The sequence below is a fragment of the Eschrichtius robustus genome, chromosome 16 (genome assembly GCF_028021215.1).
Source record: "Eschrichtius robustus isolate mEscRob2 chromosome 16, mEscRob2.pri, whole genome shotgun sequence".
NCBI classification, from domain to species: Eukaryota; Metazoa; Chordata; class Mammalia; order Artiodactyla; family Eschrichtiidae; genus Eschrichtius; species Eschrichtius robustus.
In genome coordinates, this window is record NC_090839.1 from 28164735 (window position 1) to 28184004 (window position 19270).

Sequence of the window (19270 nt, forward strand, 5' to 3'; positions counted from 1 at the left end):
AAAACTAGAATAGTAGGATGAGGCAGATATGGGGGAAAGATAAAGCTTTCCAGACACCAGTGAGAGCAAGTGGGAAGACTCGGCAAGAGAGGCTGACATGGAAGGAAGTCGGTTGTGGCTAGAGGGGTTGGTGGGGAGAGAGGAGATAGACTGGCAAGAGCATGAAGGGCCTTGAAGGCATTTAGACTTTATCCTGGGTCTCCAGACTGCAGCTCAAGGGATCTTCTGAACACATAAATCTGACCACTGCTGAAAACTTTTCAGTGGTTCCCTATCACCTTCAGGATAAAGTCTAAAGTTCTTGGCCTGGCATTCAAGGCTCTTTGCAGTTGACTTCTTTACTGTCTTAAAGACTCTTCTTCAGCTATCAGCTCTACCCAGTGAAAATGCCCTATCATGCCATTTGTCTTTGCTCTTCTTGAGAAATTGGAGGGACTTTGGGCTAATTACTTTGCCTTTTGAGCCCTCAGTTTCCCCATCTGTACAGTTAGGTGGTTGGACTAGAAGTGTTTAAGAGCATATCCAGCCTGGCTTTCCAGAAGCCTATGGAACCTTCCTGTCTGGCTTCTTCCAGGTTGCCTAGCAATGAACGCCAACACTCTCCCCCTTCCTCAGAGGTTTCTTAGCAACCCAATTTCTCACCCTCAATTGTTTTCAGGGTTTCCTATTAACTAAATGAATGTCAAGTTCTGCTTTTTCTCCTCCAAAATAATCTGAGACCAAGGAATCTCTTTGGAGACCTGGATGCAAACCCAGAATGGAAAGAAGCCTGGGTTTGAGTCAGTGGATGATTTGCTGTAAGACTTAAAGAAGTTACCTGACATCTCTGGCTTTTATTTCAGATTATGAATACCTATCAGGCACTTTCCCTATTCTCTTGTGTGTGTTTGAGTCAACTACTAAATTTATTCACTCTTTCAACAAATCTTTACTGAGTGCCTACTCTGTGCCAGGCACAGAGAAGAACTAAGAACTGTCCTAAGAACTGGGAATTCATCAATGAGCAAAACAGACATAATCCCTGCCTTCATGGAGCTTACACTCCAGTGGATGGAAACAAACAATCAATAAACTGATAAATCTATACAATAATGTCATGTAATGAAGGCGGTAAAGTATGAGGAGAGGCTACTATTTCAGATGAGGTGGTTGCATCAGTCAAGAGAGGCTAGGAAAGCCAGGGGAGGAAGGGCAGAAAAACCCTGGCTTCTCCCTTTCTCCCACCCACGTCTGCCTCCCACTGGCTGAGCTCAGCTGGAGGCCAGCTGGCAAGGGAGGCTGCGAAATACAGCCTCCAGTGGTCAGCTCTCCAGAGCAGGGAAAGAACAAGGAATTGACTGGAAGGCAACAAGGTCCAGAGCTGCCTTGTGACCCTTGGGATGTCCACAGGTTTTTTCAGTTCACTTCCTGCCTATAAGCTGTTGGGGATCCTAGGATCTTTTTTTTTTTTTTTTTTTAACATTTTGATACTTTAACAAAAATTGTGGTAAGATATGCATAACATAAAATTTACCATCTTAATCATTTTTTAGGTGTACTGCTCAGTGGTATTAAGTAGCCACATTGTTGGGTAACCACCACCATTGTCAAAACTAAAACTTTCTACTCAGGAATCCGATAACTGCCCATTTACCCCTCTCTCCAGCCCCTGGCAACCACCATTCTCCTTTCCGAATCTATGAATTTGACTACTCTATGTACCTCATATAAGTGGAATCATACAGTATTTGTCTTTTTGTGACTGGTTTACTTCACTTAACAAAATGTCCTCAAGGTTCATCCATGTTGTAGCATGTGTCAGAACTTTCTTCTTTTTTAAGACTGAATAATATTCCATTGTATGCATATACCACATTTTGTTTATCCATTCATTCGTGGACAGGCACTTGGGTTGCTTCCTCCTTTTGGCTATTGTGAACAACATTGCTATGAATGGGTGTGCAAATACCCCTTCAAGACACCCTGCTTTCAGTTCTTTTAGGCATATATCCAGAAGTGGAGTTGCTAGATCATAGGGTAATTCTATTTTTAATTTTCAAATTATTGCCATACAGTTTTCCATAGCAACTACACCATTTTACATTCTCACCAACATTGCATAAGGATTCCAGTTCCTCCACATCCTCGCCAACCCTTGTCATTTTCTGTTTTTGCTTTTGTTTTTTTGATAGTAGCCATGTTAATGGGTGTAGGTTCCTAGGATTATTTTGAGATTTGAACAGTCATGGGCTTTTTATCCCAGGCTTGTGATTTTTTTAGGCAGACAGTTAACTCAAATACTTAGGCTTCAGGACTTCCCTGGTGGTCCAGTGGTGAAGAATCTGCCTTACAATGTGGGGGACGCGGGTTCGATCCCTGGTCAGGGAACTAAGATCCCACATGCCGCGGGGCAGCTAAGCCCACGAGCCACAACTACAGAGCCCATGGACCCTGGAGCCTGCACGCCACAACTAGACAGCAGCCCGCACATTGCGACAAAAGATTCCCGCATGCCTCAATGAAGATGCCATATGCCATAACTAAAAACCTGACACAGCCAAAAATAAATAAAAATAGATAAATAAATAATAAATAAATCTTAAAAAAAAAACCCACTTAGGCTTCTTATCCATTTGACTATAGCCAGTTTCATGTACAAAACCATACCCACAATATATTTCAACACATAGTCCTTAGGTTTGCTTTGTTTCTCTGCTTTCTTACCCCAAAGAGCTCTTTTTTTTTTGGAGGGGGGCTTGTGTGGGGTTTTTTTAAAGTATTTATTTATTTATTTGTTTATTTTGGCTGCGCCGGGTCTTAGTTGCAGCACGTGGGATCTTTTAGTTGCAGCATGCAGGATCTTTAGTTGTGGAATGCAGACTCTTAGTTGTGGCATGCATGTGGGATTTCGTTTCCCGACCAGGGATTGAACACAGGCCCTCTGTATTGGGAGGGTGGAGCCTTACCCACTGGCCCACCGGGGAAGTCTGTATGTGTTTGGTTTTTTTTAATTTAATTTTTATTTTTTATTGGAGTAACAGTGATATACAATGTTTGTATCTTTTTTATTGGAGTAACAGTGATATACAATGTTTGTGAGAAACTTTTTCACGTATACATATATATATATTCATCTTAGGATTCTTTTCTTAGGTTATTACATGCTGTTGAGTAGACCTCCCTTATTATACAGTAGTTCCTTGTTGATTACCTATTTTACTTTATTTTATTTATTTTTATTGGAGTATAGTTGCTTTACGATATTGTGTTAGTTTATACTGTACAACAAAGTGAATCAGCTATATGTGTACATATATCCCCTCTTTTTTGGATTTCCTGCTCATTTAGGTCACCACAGAACACTGAGTAGAGTTCCCTGTGCTATACAGTAGGTTCTCATTAGTTATCTATTTCATACATAGTGTCAATCCCAATCTCCCAATTCATCCCACCCCACCCCTTACCCCCTTGTTATCCATACTTTTGTTCTCTACATCTGTGTCTCTATTTCCAAAGAGCTCTCTTGATTTAATGGCAACTATCAGGAATAATTAGGTAGTAAAGCCACACCCTTTAAATGATCTTGGCCCTCAACCATGTTGTCCATCGGAGAAGTTTTACAGAGTATTTTCATCCAAACCCTTTTAAAATTCAATCTCTTACTCTAATTAACTTTAGCCCAAGATACTTTAATCAACAGAGAAGTTTTTTTAAATGGGTGTGAAGGCCCTTAACTTAATCTATGCCCTGAAACATTTTAATGAATTAATAGGTTCTACTGTGCTCAACACCTCTTTAAAGCTCATTTCTTTCCATTTGGGGTCTAGAAGCATTAGAATTTTCCAACTCTGCAAGAATCTAAATTTCTGAACTCTATTTCCTTTTATTTCTGTTTGCAAATCAGCCCATTCTCTTCTTTTTTTTTTTTTGTTTTTTAATAGATGGCACTGTCTTTCTTTTATATAAATCTATTTATTTATTCATTTATTTAATTTTTGGCTGCATTGGGTCTTCACTGCTGCATGCGGGTTTCCTCTAGTTGCTGAGAGCGGAGGCTACTCTTTGTTGCGGCATGAGGGCTTCTCATTGTGGTGGCTTCTCTTGTTGCAGAGCACAGGCTCTAGGCGAGTGGGCTTCAGTAGTTGTGGCACGTGGGCTCAGCAGTTGTGGCACATGGGCTCAGTAGTTGCGGCTCATGGGCTCTAGAGTGCAGGCTCAGTAGTTGTGGTGTATGGGCTTAGTTGCTCCGCGGCATGTGGGATCTTCCTGGACCAGGGCTCGAACCCGTGTCCCCTGCACTGGCAGGCGGATTCTTAACCACTGCGCCACGAGGGAAGCCCAGCCCGTTCTCTTCTGAGCTCATCTCACTCTTGAATATTCAAATAAATGCAGCCAAAGGCACCCCTGTAGTCAGCTTCCCAAGTTACTGCAGTAAAAGTGTTACTAAATGTTTTGGTTCTGTAGAACAAGGATTGCCAGCTCCCCTGCCTATGGCCCCAACCACTAAGGCAGTGACACACAGTTTGGTTTTGGTAAGTACCCTACTTCTGGTACCAATTTCTTAATCAGTCAGAATAGGCTGGATCATGACATAGTAACAAATTAACTCTGAAATATCAGCAGGTTGGCATAGTAAAGGCTTATTTTTTACTTAAACGTATTCTGATATTGTGACTCTCCAAAGCAGCTTTCTCCACTCAGAGACTCAGCAATCCCATCTACCTCCATCTTCTGATGCTACCATGTCAACATGTAGCCTCCACAATCGTCACGGCAGGAGGAAAGATAACTGGAGGGTCATGCACCAGCTCTTAAATGCTCTAGCAGTTCTAAAACACAGCCCCCACATTATTTAACATCTCTCCTACTGAGAGTGGGGAGTATGTCTCCTCTTCTTAAATCTGGCCTCTGTGACTGACAGAATAGAGTAGAAGTGACACTGAGCCACCTTCTAGACTCTAGCCTTGAGAAACGTGCAGCTTTCACCTCTTCTTTCCTGGAATACTCATTCTTGGGATCCAGCCACCAGGCTGCAAGGAAGCTTGAGAAACTGTGGAAAGCCCTACAAGGAGAAGAACTGAGGCCCCCGGTCCTCAGACACAGGTGAGCTCCCACCTGACAGCCATTACCAGCTTGCCAGCAATGTCAGTAAGCCATCTTGGGAGTGGCTCTTTCCAGCCCCCAGTCAAGCCACCCCAGCCGATGCTAAGTGGTGCAGACTTCCCACTGAGGCCGGCCAGTTGCAGATTTGTGAGCAAAATAATGATCATTGTTGTTTTAAGTCACTAAGTTTTGGGTTGGTTTGTTATATAATAACAACCAGAACAAATGCTTTGGCCCAGAAGTGACATGCATCACTCTGCTCATAGCTCATTGGCCAGAACAAATCCCATGGCTTTGTCTAACTTCAAGTGTGAAGCACATAGCAATTTGGTGAGCAGTGTATGTCTCTATCACAGTGATGCAATAAAACCTCTTTGATAAGGTGACATATGGGCAGAGATCTGAATAAAGCCAGAAACTAGCTATACAGATATCTAGAGAAAAGAAAGAGAGGCAGAGAAGCAAACAGGTGCAAAGGCTCCGAAGCCTTGAGGTAGGAGTTTGCCCACTGTGCTGGGTTCATTCAAGGAAAAGCAAGGAGGCCAGTGTGGCTGGAGTCCAGCGAGTGAGGGAATGGAAGAGATGAGATCAAGGAGGGAAGTAAGGTTGTGGGGGAAGGGCAATTAGAGGCCACAGTAAGGACTGGTTTAGCATATCTATTGCTGCATAGCAAACAATCTCACAACTTATACCTTATAGCAACACCATTTTATTATCTTGCAAGATTCTGTGGGTTTATGGGATTCAGTGGGATGGTTCTTCTGCTCATGTGATGTCACCTGGGGGCTCAAGTGGGCTGCAACAGCCAAGATGACTCACTCACATGATGCTGTCCCATACAGTAGCTGGCGCTAGCTGTGAGCTGCAAGTTTGGCTCGGGCTGTCGACTGGAGCATCTACGTGTGGCCTCTCCATGTGTCTTGGGCTTCTTCTGCATGGGGACTGGGGTCCAAGAGGGAGAATTCCACAAGTGAGTGTTCCACAATGGGGGGAAAGCTGGTCCTCTTGAAAGCCAGGTCCAGAGCTGGCACAGCATTACTTTCACCCGATTCTATTGGTTAAAGCAGTTGCCGGGTCAGCTCAGATGAGGAGGAGCAGAGTGACAAAGAGTTTGTGGCCATCTTTAATCCACCAGTCTTCCCCTTTTACCTTGAGTAAGATGAGATGCCATGGAGGGTTTTGAGCAGAGGAATGAGAGAATCTGACTCATGGTTTAAAGGATCATTGTGGCTACAATGTAGAGAAGAGACCACTAGGGGCAGGGCAAAAGCACTGGGGGGATGGGGATGGATGTGGGGGTCTGAGATGGCAGTAGTCATGCCCAAAGTAGGGCCCTGGCAGCAAGATTTGTACCACTGACACTTGGTTGACCAATATGGTGGCCACTAGCCACATGTGGCTATTTAAAATTAAATTTAGAGTAATTAAAATTATATAAAATTTAGAATTCGGTTCCTTAGTTGCAATAACCACATTTCTTTCTTTTTCTTTTCTTTTTTTTTTGGCCACACTGTGCGGCATGAGGGATCCTAGTTCCCTGACCAGGGATTGAACTCGTGCCCCCTACATTGGGAGCGCAGAGTCTTAACCACTGGACCCCCAGGGAAGTCCCTCTAGCCACATTTCAAATGCTTAATAGCCAAATGTGGCCAGTGGCTCCAATATAGGCAACACAGATATAGAACACTTCCATCTTTGCAGAAACTTCTATTGGATGGTACTGGCTTAGACCTTCTCATCTCTTACGAGCTTCCACATCTAAAATCTTTAACTACAGGATCCCACATTCTGACCTCAGACTCCCTTCCTTCCCATCCACTTATTTTTGGACTGCATCGAGCTCTTCTGTCTGGATTCCCTGAGTCTTCTCCAGATCCGTCTGCTCCCCTCCTGGGCTGCCTTGGCATCCTTCCCCAACAAGCCAGGATCCATCGTGAGCTCCATTATGGGATCTGCTCTCTCCCTTGCTCTCTGCATCACCCATCACCCTCTCCTCTGCCTCACCTGGAGCTGGGGTACCAGAAGCCTTCTTCTTCTCTCCCAGGTCTCCTGACACTGCCAAAAAAAGTCACAACTATGCAGACCCCTGTCTCCACAGCTGATGGCCTCAGAGCCATCAGAGCAAATTCAGATTCTGTCACATTGTGGCAGGCCTTGGGCAAGTGACTTACCTTCCCAAACCCAGGGTTTATCATCTGTAAAATGGGGATTATCAGAGCTCCTATCTCTAAAGATTATTGAGAAGTAAAATTATCCTGGCACATAATAAATTCTCAATAAGCGATATCCATCACCATCATCATCATCATTATTACTGAGTGTTCCAAATCTTTACCACTCTTTAAAAAATTATGGTAAAATATACGTAACATGAAATTTATCATTAGCAACATTTGGTACATTCATAATGTTGTGCAACCATCACCACTATCTAGTTCTGGAATACCTTCATCACCCCAAAAGGAAACCCATTAAGCAGTCACTCCCCATTCCTCCCTTAACCCAGCCCCAGGAACCACTAATCTGCTTTCTGTCTTTATGGATTTTCTGAGTCTGGATATTTCATATATACGGAATCATAGAATATGTGGCCTTTTTGTCTGCTTCAGCACCCTTTGAAAGGGTGTTGAGCTAAAACCTTTCTATTTTGGCGGTCAAATGCTCTACCCTGGAGCTATAACCCCCCTAAACCTTCCTCTCTCTTAATTGATAATGCCTCTTGTTTTCCTCAAGGACATTCAATTTAACACATTTCCTGTCACTCAACTTCCTACCCTCCTCACCCATAAACAATAAAAATAGTAGTAACAATAATAGTAGTAACAATGACAATAGTGTATTGAGTTCTTATTCTGTTCCGGGTGCTTTGCTAAGTGTTTTATATACACATCTCATTTCACTCTTATAACCCCTCTGAGACGCAATTGCTGATATTATCTCGATTTTACAGTTAGGGAAACAGGCTCAGAGCATTGAGATCATGTAAGCAGAGAGTGGCAGAACCAGGGATTCAAATCTGGATCTAACTGCAGAGTTCAACTCACAAACACCAACCTGCATCTCTTCTCAGTGGCCCTCCTCCTCTCCTTCCGCGGGTCTCAGAGGGCACTGGATCCTTCCTACGCTGCTGGCTCAATGCCAGACCAGCCACCTATACATTTGACCTCATCCCTTCCCATCACCTCCCCAACCTCAGCCATCCCCTCTCTCATATCATCGGAGCTGAAGCTGATTCTAACAGATGTGGAGTAGAATCACCTGGTTGCTTCTTTGTTCACTTGTCTGATGCTTGAACTGGGATGACTCAGAGGCCAAGCTCAGTTGGGATGGTGGTGACTTCTGTGGGTTCTCCATGTTATTTTGGCTTCCTCTTAGCATGGCAGCCTCGAGGCAGGCAGACTTCTTGCATTAGCACCTCAGGTCTCCAAGAGCTAGAGTTCCAGGGGGAGTGCCTGTCCTTTCATGTCCTGGCCTCGGAAGTCAGAGCATCACTTGCACCATACTCTATTGGTTGAAGCAGTCATCAGCTCACCCGAGATACAAAAAGAGGGTACCTAGATCCCACCTTGCTGTAGGAGAAGTGCTAAGGAATTTGCAGCCGTGTTTTAAAACTGCTGCAGTTTGTTTCCAATCTCTTGCTATTCCTGCACTTCATTGTACCCCCTCACCACCAACAACTCTTGAATCCATTCATTTCTGTGCAAGCCCACTAGGCCAAGACATCGTCATCTCTGACATGGAGCCTCCTAACGGATTTCTTTCCTACCTCACTTGAGCTTTCTATCCTGTTCTTCCCAGGGATCGACAGCCAGAGGGATCTTTTCAGAGTGCAGATCAGATCACACCCCTCCCCTCTTTACAACGCTTCCATGGCTCCCTACTACTCTTGGGTTGAAGGCCAGACTCCTTATCTTGGCTTGTGAGGCCCTGAAGGATCTCACGTCTGCCTGCCTCTCCAGGTTCATCTCCTGTCACATGGGAGGGCTTCAGTCTTCAGCTCTAGGAATTCCTCTCCCTCTCTCTCTCTCTCTCTCTCTCTCTCTCTCACACACACACACACACACACACAGAGTTAAATGGGTGTAGTACATATATAGCACTTAGAGAAGTACTTTGCTTACACTCAGCATCATATATTTGCTATTTTTATTAGTCTGTGTTCAGTAGGTGTTTACTGAGCTGCCTGCTCAATGCCAAGTACCCTGTGAGGCTCGGGGATACAACAGTGAAGGAACAGGATGTGTCTCCACCTTGCAGAGTTTATGCATCCCTGTGTCCCCGGCCCACAGCCCGAGGAGAGACAGAACGGACACTCAGGGCACAAAAGCACGTGTGCACAATGGTGCCTGAAGAAGCTTGGAGAGGTGTGGTGACTTTGCCAAGCCCATAGAGTGAATGTGGGACAAAGCCAAGGTTGTGGGTGGGCACACGACAAGGAATGAAGTAGACTCAGCTGCCTGGCAAAGGCTGGCTCTCCAGGGAGATGGGCCAGAGGACACACTGTCCAGGACGGAGCTAGGGGTAGGTTGGGAGAGAGAACAAGGGAGGATCCTTCCAGAAGGGAAAGGACTTGTCTCTCCCAACAGCTTCTCTCCAACCCCAGCTCCCTTCTCAAGATAAGGGGCGCTGATCCTCAGCAAGGGGTAGGGGTTCGAAGAGGGAGAGAATGGAGAGAGGATGGGGGACTCAGTGAGAGGGTGAGGACTGCAGTCAGATAAGGGGCTCCTGATGCAAGCAGGAGGGGACTTCCTGGTAGGGACCTGGCAAGAGAGAGGTGGGGCTCAACGAGAGAGCCAGCAGTCTGTGAAGAGGATGGGGGCGCAGCCAGTAGATGAGCGTTTGTACACTGGGGTGAGGGCTCCATGAGGGGGATGGAGGCCCAGAGAGGAACGGAGGATACAGTGTGGAAATGAAGGCTCAGTGAAGTCAAGGGTCTTCAGTCAGAGGGTTGGGAGACTGAGGGGGTGATGGGACAGTCAGACGAGGAGTTTGAGGGACTGCATGAGTGGGTGGGGTCGAGGGATATGATGGGGTCCCCGCGAGGGGCGTGGGGTCTCAGAGAGAGAAGGGAATTCTTGGAAGGGGACCGGGGCTCGCAATCCTGCAGGGGTCCGAAATCTGCAGAGCCAGCCCTCAGGGCGGGCCGGCGCCCCCCCACCCCCGTGTCACCCCCGCCCCCCAACTGCGGCGCAGGCGCCAACACAACCTGCTTCTGCTCTGCTCGCGTTCCCGCTCCCGCTCGGCGGAGACTGCGGACGGAGAGGTGAGCTCAGCCCTGCCCCACGCTCGGCCCGACCCCCCACCCCACCTCCTCCCAGGATCTGGAGAGCCCCCACCCCTGCCGCGTCCCCAGCCCGGCTGTGTCCCGCCTCGGGCAGGACGGCGGCGCCCCAGCCCTGGTGTGCCTCGGGCTTTGCGAGGTAAGGTCTCAGGGAAGTAGCAGGGGCAGAGGTCTCGCCAGCCCAACGCCCGGAGACACTTCAGGGTCGGTAGGTTGGGCGGAGGCCTCAGAGGACAAGACCCCACCCACCTCTCTGCAGAAAACCCATTCCCGCCCCTCTTTGCCTCAGTTTCCCTCTAGGGGAAAGGATGCACTTAATCTCGACCGGGGAACTGGTGGTCGCCTCAGAAACAGTGTGCGGTGGGGGCGGGGGAAGCTGGCCTGATTTCTCTGGCCTCAGCCCCCAAGACAGCGTCCCTTCAGGCCTGAGCTACACTGGACGCCGGAGTGCGCGGGTCTGGGGGTCTGCGAAGGAGAACCGAGCGAGGCCCCATAAAGACGAGAGATTCCACCCATCTTCGGGCCCTCGCGCCTGACACCACTCGCCTCCTAGCCGCAGCCTCCACCCCTCGGACCCAGTAGCTCCCTCCTCTTCCCTCTCCCTTCTCACGGAGCCCCTCCCGCATCCCGCCTAAGGACAGCTCCCAATCAGCTCCTTGGCAACCCTGGTCCGGGGCTCTCAGCATCCTCTCCCACCCTCCCCCAGACCGCCGGTCCGCCTCCCGGCAACCCTAAAAGGAAGGGGAGGGGCCCTGTCGAGGGGGAGGCAGCGTCAAGGTCACCTTCCTGCTCCGATGCCAGCAGGATCGGGTGATGTGTATTTGGAGGAGAGGGACAGTGAGCTGCAGGGGAGGAGGAGCTAGCCCAGACCTATGATCCCTGAGCTCCCGCCCCGCCCCGTCCCCTAGGATCTTCAGTTAATGGTCGTTGCACTGATGCCCACCGCCCCGCCGGCCGGGGTGAGGAAGCTGAAATCTCCCGGGTTGGTGCCCGCTCTGGCCACACCCTCTGCAGAGCCCCACCCCTCCCCCTCCCCCATTCCCTCGAGCTCCGGCTCTTTCCCCCACCTCTCGCCCTCTTCTTTCTCTGTCTTTCGCTTTTGATCTCTGCCCTTCCCCATTGTATGTCAGTGGGGGTGGGGGGGTATTGTCTCTTACCCCTTTTCCCTTTTTTCCCCTGAGTTTCGGGTGAGGGCTGTGGAGAGCTGTGATTTATAGACAGGCTTTAACGCAGCACTTCTACGTGCTGGTGTGGATCCATAGAATCACCTCCAGCACACACTGTGGCTCTGTGTGTGTGTGTGTGTGTGTGTGTGTGTGTGTGTGTGGTGTGTCTGAGTGTCCGTCTCTTTGTGCTGCGTGTCTAGCTCTATGTGTCTCTATGTGGTATATGTGTGCCTGTCTGTATATGTCTGTGGTGTTTGTGTGTCTGTGTTGGTGTGTGTGTATGTGCATCTATCTGTGTATGTCTCTGGTGTGTGTGTGTGTTTCTCTGTGCTGTGTGTCTGTGTGCTGGTGAGTCTCTCTACACAGGGATCTGAGGATCACATCTGGAAATGAGAGGGGACTAGAAATTTGTCTTATCCTTCAGTGTAAGCACATTGCTTCATTTTGTTTGAAGCTGCTCAGAGGGACTGAGGGCCATCATGGGATGGGGGGAGCCCAGTCCTTCCCCAGCAGCCCCCACCCCCTTTGCTTTTAGTCCTAAGGATGTTTGGATACACAAGTACCTTCCATTCCCTACGCCCCGGTGTCTCCATTTGTGAAAAGAAAGGTCCTTAGATAGGTTTCTTTAGAAATCTAATGTTGAGCCTAAGAACACCTAAGCCTGAGGACCCCTGACTTTCACCTTCTGTGGAGTCAAGATTCCTTGGGACTTGGAGATTGTTGCCTTCTGAGGGGCAGCCCTGGGGAGGGATCTTTTAGGACCTCGCAGCTTGGGGAGCTCCACCCGATTGGACGAGTGTCAACAGTGACACTTTCAGCCCAGAATACCTTGAAAGGCAGGGAAATTAAGGGGAAGAGATTTGGAGAGGAGATGGGGATAAGAAGCTCTCACTCTAGACATGGGACTTGAGAAGTTCAGGATAAAATAATAATGAAGAAATTACGGTAATAATAGTCACAGAAGCTATCATTTCTTGGCACTGGACACAATAACTGTATAAAGCAAGTATGATTACCAGCTGTGTTTTACAGATGAGGAAACTGAGGCTTAGAGAGGTGAAAGCACTTGTCTGACATCACACAGCCAGGAAGTGGTGATCCTGGAATCCAATCCAGAACCCACAGTTCCAGCCACTGGGTGGCCTCCACAGTAAACATGCAAATTTATTGCCACCAACAAAGTGCCAGGCTGTGGGCTAAGCACTCAGTGCCTTGGCTCATTCTCACTATACTCAGACAGGCCAGGATTCCAGAAGGACGGGCTCTGCTATGAGTGTGAGCTCTCTAAAATGGGTGGAGAGGTGAAAGTAGCACAAAGATTCAGGGGGCCTTGGAGAATCACCATGGGCAACCCTCACTGCCCCCTCCCTCTGTCCACTGCACCTGGCCTACCCCACAGGGACCCAGGATGCCAAGCTGTGAGCGTCCCTGTGGCTGCAGCCGAGGCCCCAACGTGGAAGATGGCAAGTGGTATGGGGTCCGCTCCTATCTGCACCTCTTCTACGAGGACTGTGCAGGTACCCCCCTCAGCGATGACCCTGAGGGGCCTCCTGTACTGTGCCCTCACCGACCTTGGCCCTCACTGTGCTGGAAGGTAAGGTGGGAGGAGGAGCAATTCCTGTGATTTCCTGTGGTTTCAGGGAGGAGGTGGGATCAGTGGATAGAAAGAAAAGGGGCTGCGTAGCAATTAGGAGTCTTGCATGTTCAAGCAAGAGGAAACCCAACTCAAATGAGTTTCAACAATAAAGGGAAAATATTGCTCATTTTATAGAAAAGACCAGAGGTTGGGTGCCTTCAGGCAAAGTTCGCTCCAGCAGTTCAAAGCATCACACTGAGGACTCAAGATTTCCTTCAGGCTCCCCATGGTACCCCCATCCTTGCAGCCCATTAGTTTGAGGCTCTCCCCATGTGTTCTCCATATGACTGCTCCCAAGCTGACCCTCAATCTCTCACTCCACACCTTCCAAGGGAAATCAGAATTTCATCCAGTACTTCTTTCAGAAAAGAAACAATGCTTTTCACATCCAGAAGTCCTGGCAAGTATTGCATTGGCTCTGATTGGGTCGCTTGCCCAGCCCTGAACTAATTACTATGGCCAGAGGGATGGTATATGCTGACTGGCAGGAAGAAGGGTTCACCTCACTTAAATCTTCCTGTGGCTTCCCAAAGATATACTGGGGGACTGTTGCCAGGACAGTAGAAGATGTGAGAGAAACGAACAGTCAATGTCCATACCAGCCATGGAGAGCGTTCAGTTAGGGAGCACCATGTGAGTAAAGGCATGGAGGTGGCAGTGAGCTGGGTCCCTACAATGCTCTTTCATAAATACTGTAGGAAGCCTGAGACAGAGGGTTCCTCCTCTCTGCTTTCAAAAGGCTTCACTCTAGTGGGAAGGCGAGGTGCCAACCTGCACAGTGAATGCACAACCTCAGGCCAGGTGTGCAGAGGATGGCAGAAGAGGAAATGCCCTCAGTGCCTGGGGTGATCTGGGAAGACTTCCAGGAGAAAGTATGTATTTTAAGTTTTTGAGCATCTTCTTATTGTCAAGCAGTGTGCTAGGCTCTTGGAGACACAGAATTTAAGACGATGTGGTCCCTGTCTTTGAGGAGCTCCTAGCTGTGGTTCATTTAGTCATTCTGCAAACATTCTCTCAGCTACTGCTGTGTACCAGCACTGTGCTAGGCATGGAAGACACCTTGGGAGCCCAAACAGGCAGTCTCCGATCTCATGGCTTTCCCAGCTCTCAGTCCAGTATAGCAGGCAGACAGACATCACTTACATAGTAACCAAGGTACACGTCCAGGTGTGCACCAAAGTGAGTGCACTGAAGAGCAAATGGGCACAGCGTTTGCATGAGTGCAGAGCTGGGGACTTGACCCAGTCCAGGGGCATCCTGGAAGGCTTCCCTGAGGAGGTGAGGTTTGAGATGCACGTGATCTGAGGGATGTGTAGAAGTTAACCCAACAGAGGGATAGAGGTAAAGGGTAGATGGGACAGGGGGATAAGATGGGACCCAAATGATGATTCAGGGGGACTCAAGGCTGGCAGAAGAAATCCACTGCTAGGTGGGAGCTGAAAGGGAAATTAATTCAGAGACCTCAAGATTTCAAATAGAACATGACAGTTTGTGCCCTTGTCAATTAGATCCTAGCAGGTGTGTCTATGATCCCATCTTTTAAGGTTGGACCAAGGGGCTACCTTTAAGTCCAATTGGGATCCAAGGTGATCCCTTGGCCTGGGGCCCCAGCTGACCCTGACTGCCTCCCAATCTGTCTGCTTCTCTCCAGATCAGCTTATCCTCAGGTACCCTGCTTCTGCTACTGGGTTTGGCAGCCCTGACCACTGGCTATGCAGTGCCCCCCAAGTTGGAGGGCATCGGAGAGGGCGAGTTCCTGGTGTTGGATCAGCGGGCAGCCGACTACAACAAGGCCCTGGGCACCTGCCGCCTGGCAGGCACTGTGCTCTGCGGGGCAGCCGGGATCTTGCTGGCCATCTGCATGTTCTGGGCCATGACTGGCTGGCTGAGCCAGGACCCCAAGGCAGAACCCTTGGACACTGAAACCGATGGCCACATGGAGGTCTTCGGGGATGAGCTGGAGCAGCAGTTGTCCCCCATTTTCCACGATGCCAGTGGCCGGTCTTGGTTCTCACCACCTGCCAGCCACTTTGGGCAATCCTCTGTGCAGACCATCCAGCCCAAGCGGGACTTTTGAGCTGCCCTCACGGCCAGAGGAGGAGCCAGGCCTGGGGTCTGGACCCTTCCTCCTCCCCACCACATCCCACCTTCCCATTGTCTCCCTAACTTCTCCCTTTCAATGGGGCCCCTTCCATCTAAGCCCCCAGAAAGCCCAACTCCAGGTCAGAAAGTCTGGAGCTCACATCTCTGTGTCCCCCTCCCAGGGGTAGGGCCCTAAGTCCTCCAAGATGCCAGCCTTCCCCGAGTCCCCCCAAAACTTCCCACCCATTCCTCCTTTCCAAAGCCATTCAAGGGCAGAAAACTCCCTCAACCTATCCCCACTCTTTCCTCTGTATGACCTTGGGCAAACCCCTTACCCTTTCAGACCATCAGTTCCTGCCTCTGCACTAATGAAGGGTTTGGACCAGATTCTAGAATTGCATGACTTTCTTTTTCTCCCCAGGATATAAGTATTACCTTCCATAGGCAAAGGTAAGGGGAGGGGTAGTGGGGTCATTCTTATCCACTGACCCCTCCCTCTGTCAGCTGCACCAGGAGGCCTCAGGATGGGTCCAAGATGCTCACTTGGACCAGGATGGTGCGAAAACATTTACTCCTTACAGTATGTTTTCTATACATCTTGACATCAGAGCCCCCAGTCCACCCCATCCTGAGGCCTGAACTATTACTAACCCCAGTTTACAGATGAGGTGGCCGAGGGAGGCTGGCAGTCTGCAGGAACTCGGACCCACGTCTGTAGACTCCTGGAACAGATCTTGTTCCACAGTGGGAGCAGGACCCCACACCTTCCTGGCTTCCAGGGGACCCCCAAGGGTGGCACAGGTTCGGCCCAGAGAGACTAGCTGATGCCTGATGGTCCCAGGTGGCTCAGAAGATACTTTGGACATGCATTTAAATGGTCTCTAGGAGCCAGGGGGCAGGAGAACTGGGATGTCTTTGCCCCTCAGAGTCCACCCGCCTAGAAACCATCACCTACAGGTCCTGACCTCACCCTGTACAAATGCGCCCTCCTGGAGGCACCAACCCCTCCATCCTGCAGGCTCCCCAGCCAGATGCATCATCTCTGTTCTCTACCACTAGGGGGAGCTCCAAGACAGCTGGAGAGAGATGCCCAAGGCTCATGCCTCTACCCTCCCCCTTTAGTCTCAAGGTGGTGGGGATGGGGGTGGGGGCAGCCCTCCTGGGAGGGTCCTCAGTCCTCCTCCACAAAGCAGGCCCTACTGCCCCTCCCCATTCTGCACCCTTCCACCGCCGCCCCCCCCCCCCCACCTTGCCTTTCAATAAACAGCTGGGATGGATACTGACTTTGCTTCTCTTCTCCCTGACCACCAGGGCCTGGGGAGGGAAGAAAGAAACTGCTATGAGCACCTACTGTGTGCTGGGCACTTAAATCCATTATTTCTCGTTTGCTCCTCACGATAATCCTTTGAGAAAGTGGATGATTATCTTCATTTTACAGATGAGATGAGAAATTTCTCAGCCTTCTTGACAAACTTCTGTCTCCATCCCTGAGAGGGATGTGAGGAGGGGGTCTAAGAGCCGGAGCTGGAGCCAAAGGTGGGATCTTTTCCAGAAAGATAAGAACAGTTAACCTCCACTAGCACTCACTGGGGGCCAGGCCTTGTTCTCAGGGCCTCACAGACATGAGTTCGTTTAACCTTCACAACCACCTAGGTGGGGACTATTATTCCCAAATCTCACTCCCAGGCTCCAGGCTTGGATTTCCACCTGAATTCACCTACATGTTGAACCTCAACTCAGCTTTCCTGAACTGTTCTCCTTTCCACCCCTCCCCTTCCAGACCTGCCCCTCCTATGCTGCCCACTCCTGAGAGAGTGGCAGCTCCGGCCAAAGCCTTGAAGTCATCCTTGACTCCTCTTTCCTCACAGCCTGAATCCAAGCCACCAGCCAGTCCTGTCAATTCACCCTTGGAAACGCACCCGGTACCTCAGTGCTTCTCGCCATCCTCAAGGCCAGCTCCCTGGCTCTCATCTGGATTATTGCACAAGCTTCTCCCGGCTCTCCCAGCTTCTTGCTTCTGTGCGCACACATGCATGCACACACGCACACACCACACCACACACACACACCACACCACACACACACACACACACACACACACACACACACACACAGACTCTAATCTTTACAGAGCAGTCACACAGATCCTGGATGACATAGGTTAGACAGTGTCCCCTCTCTGCTTGGAACCCTCCCGTGGCTCCCACCTTACCCAGAGTAAAAGCCAAAATCCTCCCTGTGGCCTACAAGGCCTGACGTGATTTGCTGACGCCCTTCTCCCATTTTCTTCCCCTGTGGCCTCAGCTCCCACCACTCTCCCCGCTCCTGTCTCCTCTCCAGCCAGACCGGCCTCCTGGCTATTCCTTCAACATCAAGCACAGCTCCTGCCTGAAGCCTTTGCCTAGCCATTCCCTGCTGGTGTGTTCTTCCTCAGTTCAGCACTTGGTCAATCCCCCCACCTCCTTCAAGTCTTTGTGCAAATGTCACCTTCTCAGTGGAGACTTCCCTGAGCAGCCTATTTTTTTTTTGGCCGTGGGATCGTCTTTCCCTGACCAGGGATTGAACTCGGGCTCTCCGCAGTGAGAGCGAGGAGTCCTAACCACTGGACCACCAGGGAATTCCTGCTGAGCAGCCTAGTTCAGAAGGTGACTATGCCCCCATTCCCTGTTCCCTGTGTACTTTGGGGTCTGTTTTTTTTTTAACTTTTTATTTTATGTTGGAGTACAGTTGATTAACAATGTTGTGTTAGTTTCAGGTGTACAACAAAGTGATTCAGTTATACATATACATGTATCTATTCTTTTTCAAATTCTTTTCCCAATTAGGTTGTTACAGAATATTGAGCAGAGTTCCGTGTGCTATACAGTAGGTCCTTGTTGGTTATCCATTTTAAATCTAGTAGTGTGTACATGTCAATCCCAAACTCCCTAACTCTCCCTCCCCCCCACCCTTCCCCCGGTAAATATAAGTTCCTTCTCTAAGTCTGTGAGTCTGCTTCTGCTTTGTAAATAAGTTCATTTGTATCAATTTTTTTTAGATTCCGCATATAAGCGATATCATATTTCTCTTGCTCTGTCTGACTTACTTCACTCAGTATGACAATCTCTAGGTCCATCCATGTTGCTGCAAATAGCATTATTTCATCCTTTTTAATGGCTGAGTAATATTCTACTTTGGTTTTTTGCTTTCCTATAGCATTTACCGCTTTTCAAATACCAGATAATTTACTTACGTGTTATAGCATCATTTGTTACCTGTCTACCCTTGCCACAGTACGTGCTCCACAAGGGCAAGGATCTTTGCTTGCTTTGTTTACTGACATATCCCAAGTGCCTACAACAGTGCCTGCCACATAGTAGATGCTCGATAGAAATGTGTTGAATAAATCAATCCTAATTTTATAGATGAGGACAGTGAGGCTTAGAGACATTAAGCCATTTGCCCAAGATCAACAAGTAAATGCAGAGCTGGGATTCAAATGCAGACAGTCGGCTTGAGGAGGCCACAGCTTGGGCCCCTGCACTATGTTGCCCCTTGGTTTGAAGGCCCAGAGCTGGGGTCACAACATTAAGTGCCCACAAATGTATCCAGATGTTCGTCGCTCTGTGGAAATACGAGCATAGTGTTAATAGATTTCTTTTTCAGAGAAGTTAGGAATCCAAAAATTTTTTTTTTAATGTATTTATTTTATTTATTTATTTTTGGCTGTGTTGGGTCTTCGTTGCTGCGCACGGGCTTTCTCTAATTGCGGCGAGCGGGGGCTACTCTTCGTTGCAGCGTGCAGGCTTCTCATTGTGGTGGCTTCTCTTGTTGCGGAGCACGGGCTCTAGGCACGCGGGCTTCAGTAGTTGCAGCACGTGGGCTCAGTAGTTGTGGTTCGCGGGCTCTAGAGCGCAGACTCAGCAGTTGTGGCGCACGGGCTTAGTTGCTCCGCAGCATGTGGCGTCTTCCCGGACCAGGGCTCGAACCCATGTCCCCTGCATTGACAGGCGGATTCTCAACCACTGTGCCACCAGGGAAGCC

The 19270-nt window shown here is 49.0% G+C and overlaps 1 protein-coding gene across 1 annotated transcript; it reads left to right on the forward strand.

Moving 5' to 3' along the window:
* The first annotated feature begins 10049 nt into the window (after positions 1 to 10049).
* On the forward strand, positions 10050 to 15242 carry NRSN2 (neurensin 2). Its single transcript, XM_068525095.1, is given in 4 exon segments — positions 10050 to 10241; positions 10244 to 10345; positions 12929 to 13123; positions 14817 to 15242. Coding segments are annotated over 4 exon segments (915 nt in total).
* Positions 15243 to 19270: the final 4028 nt, after the last annotated feature.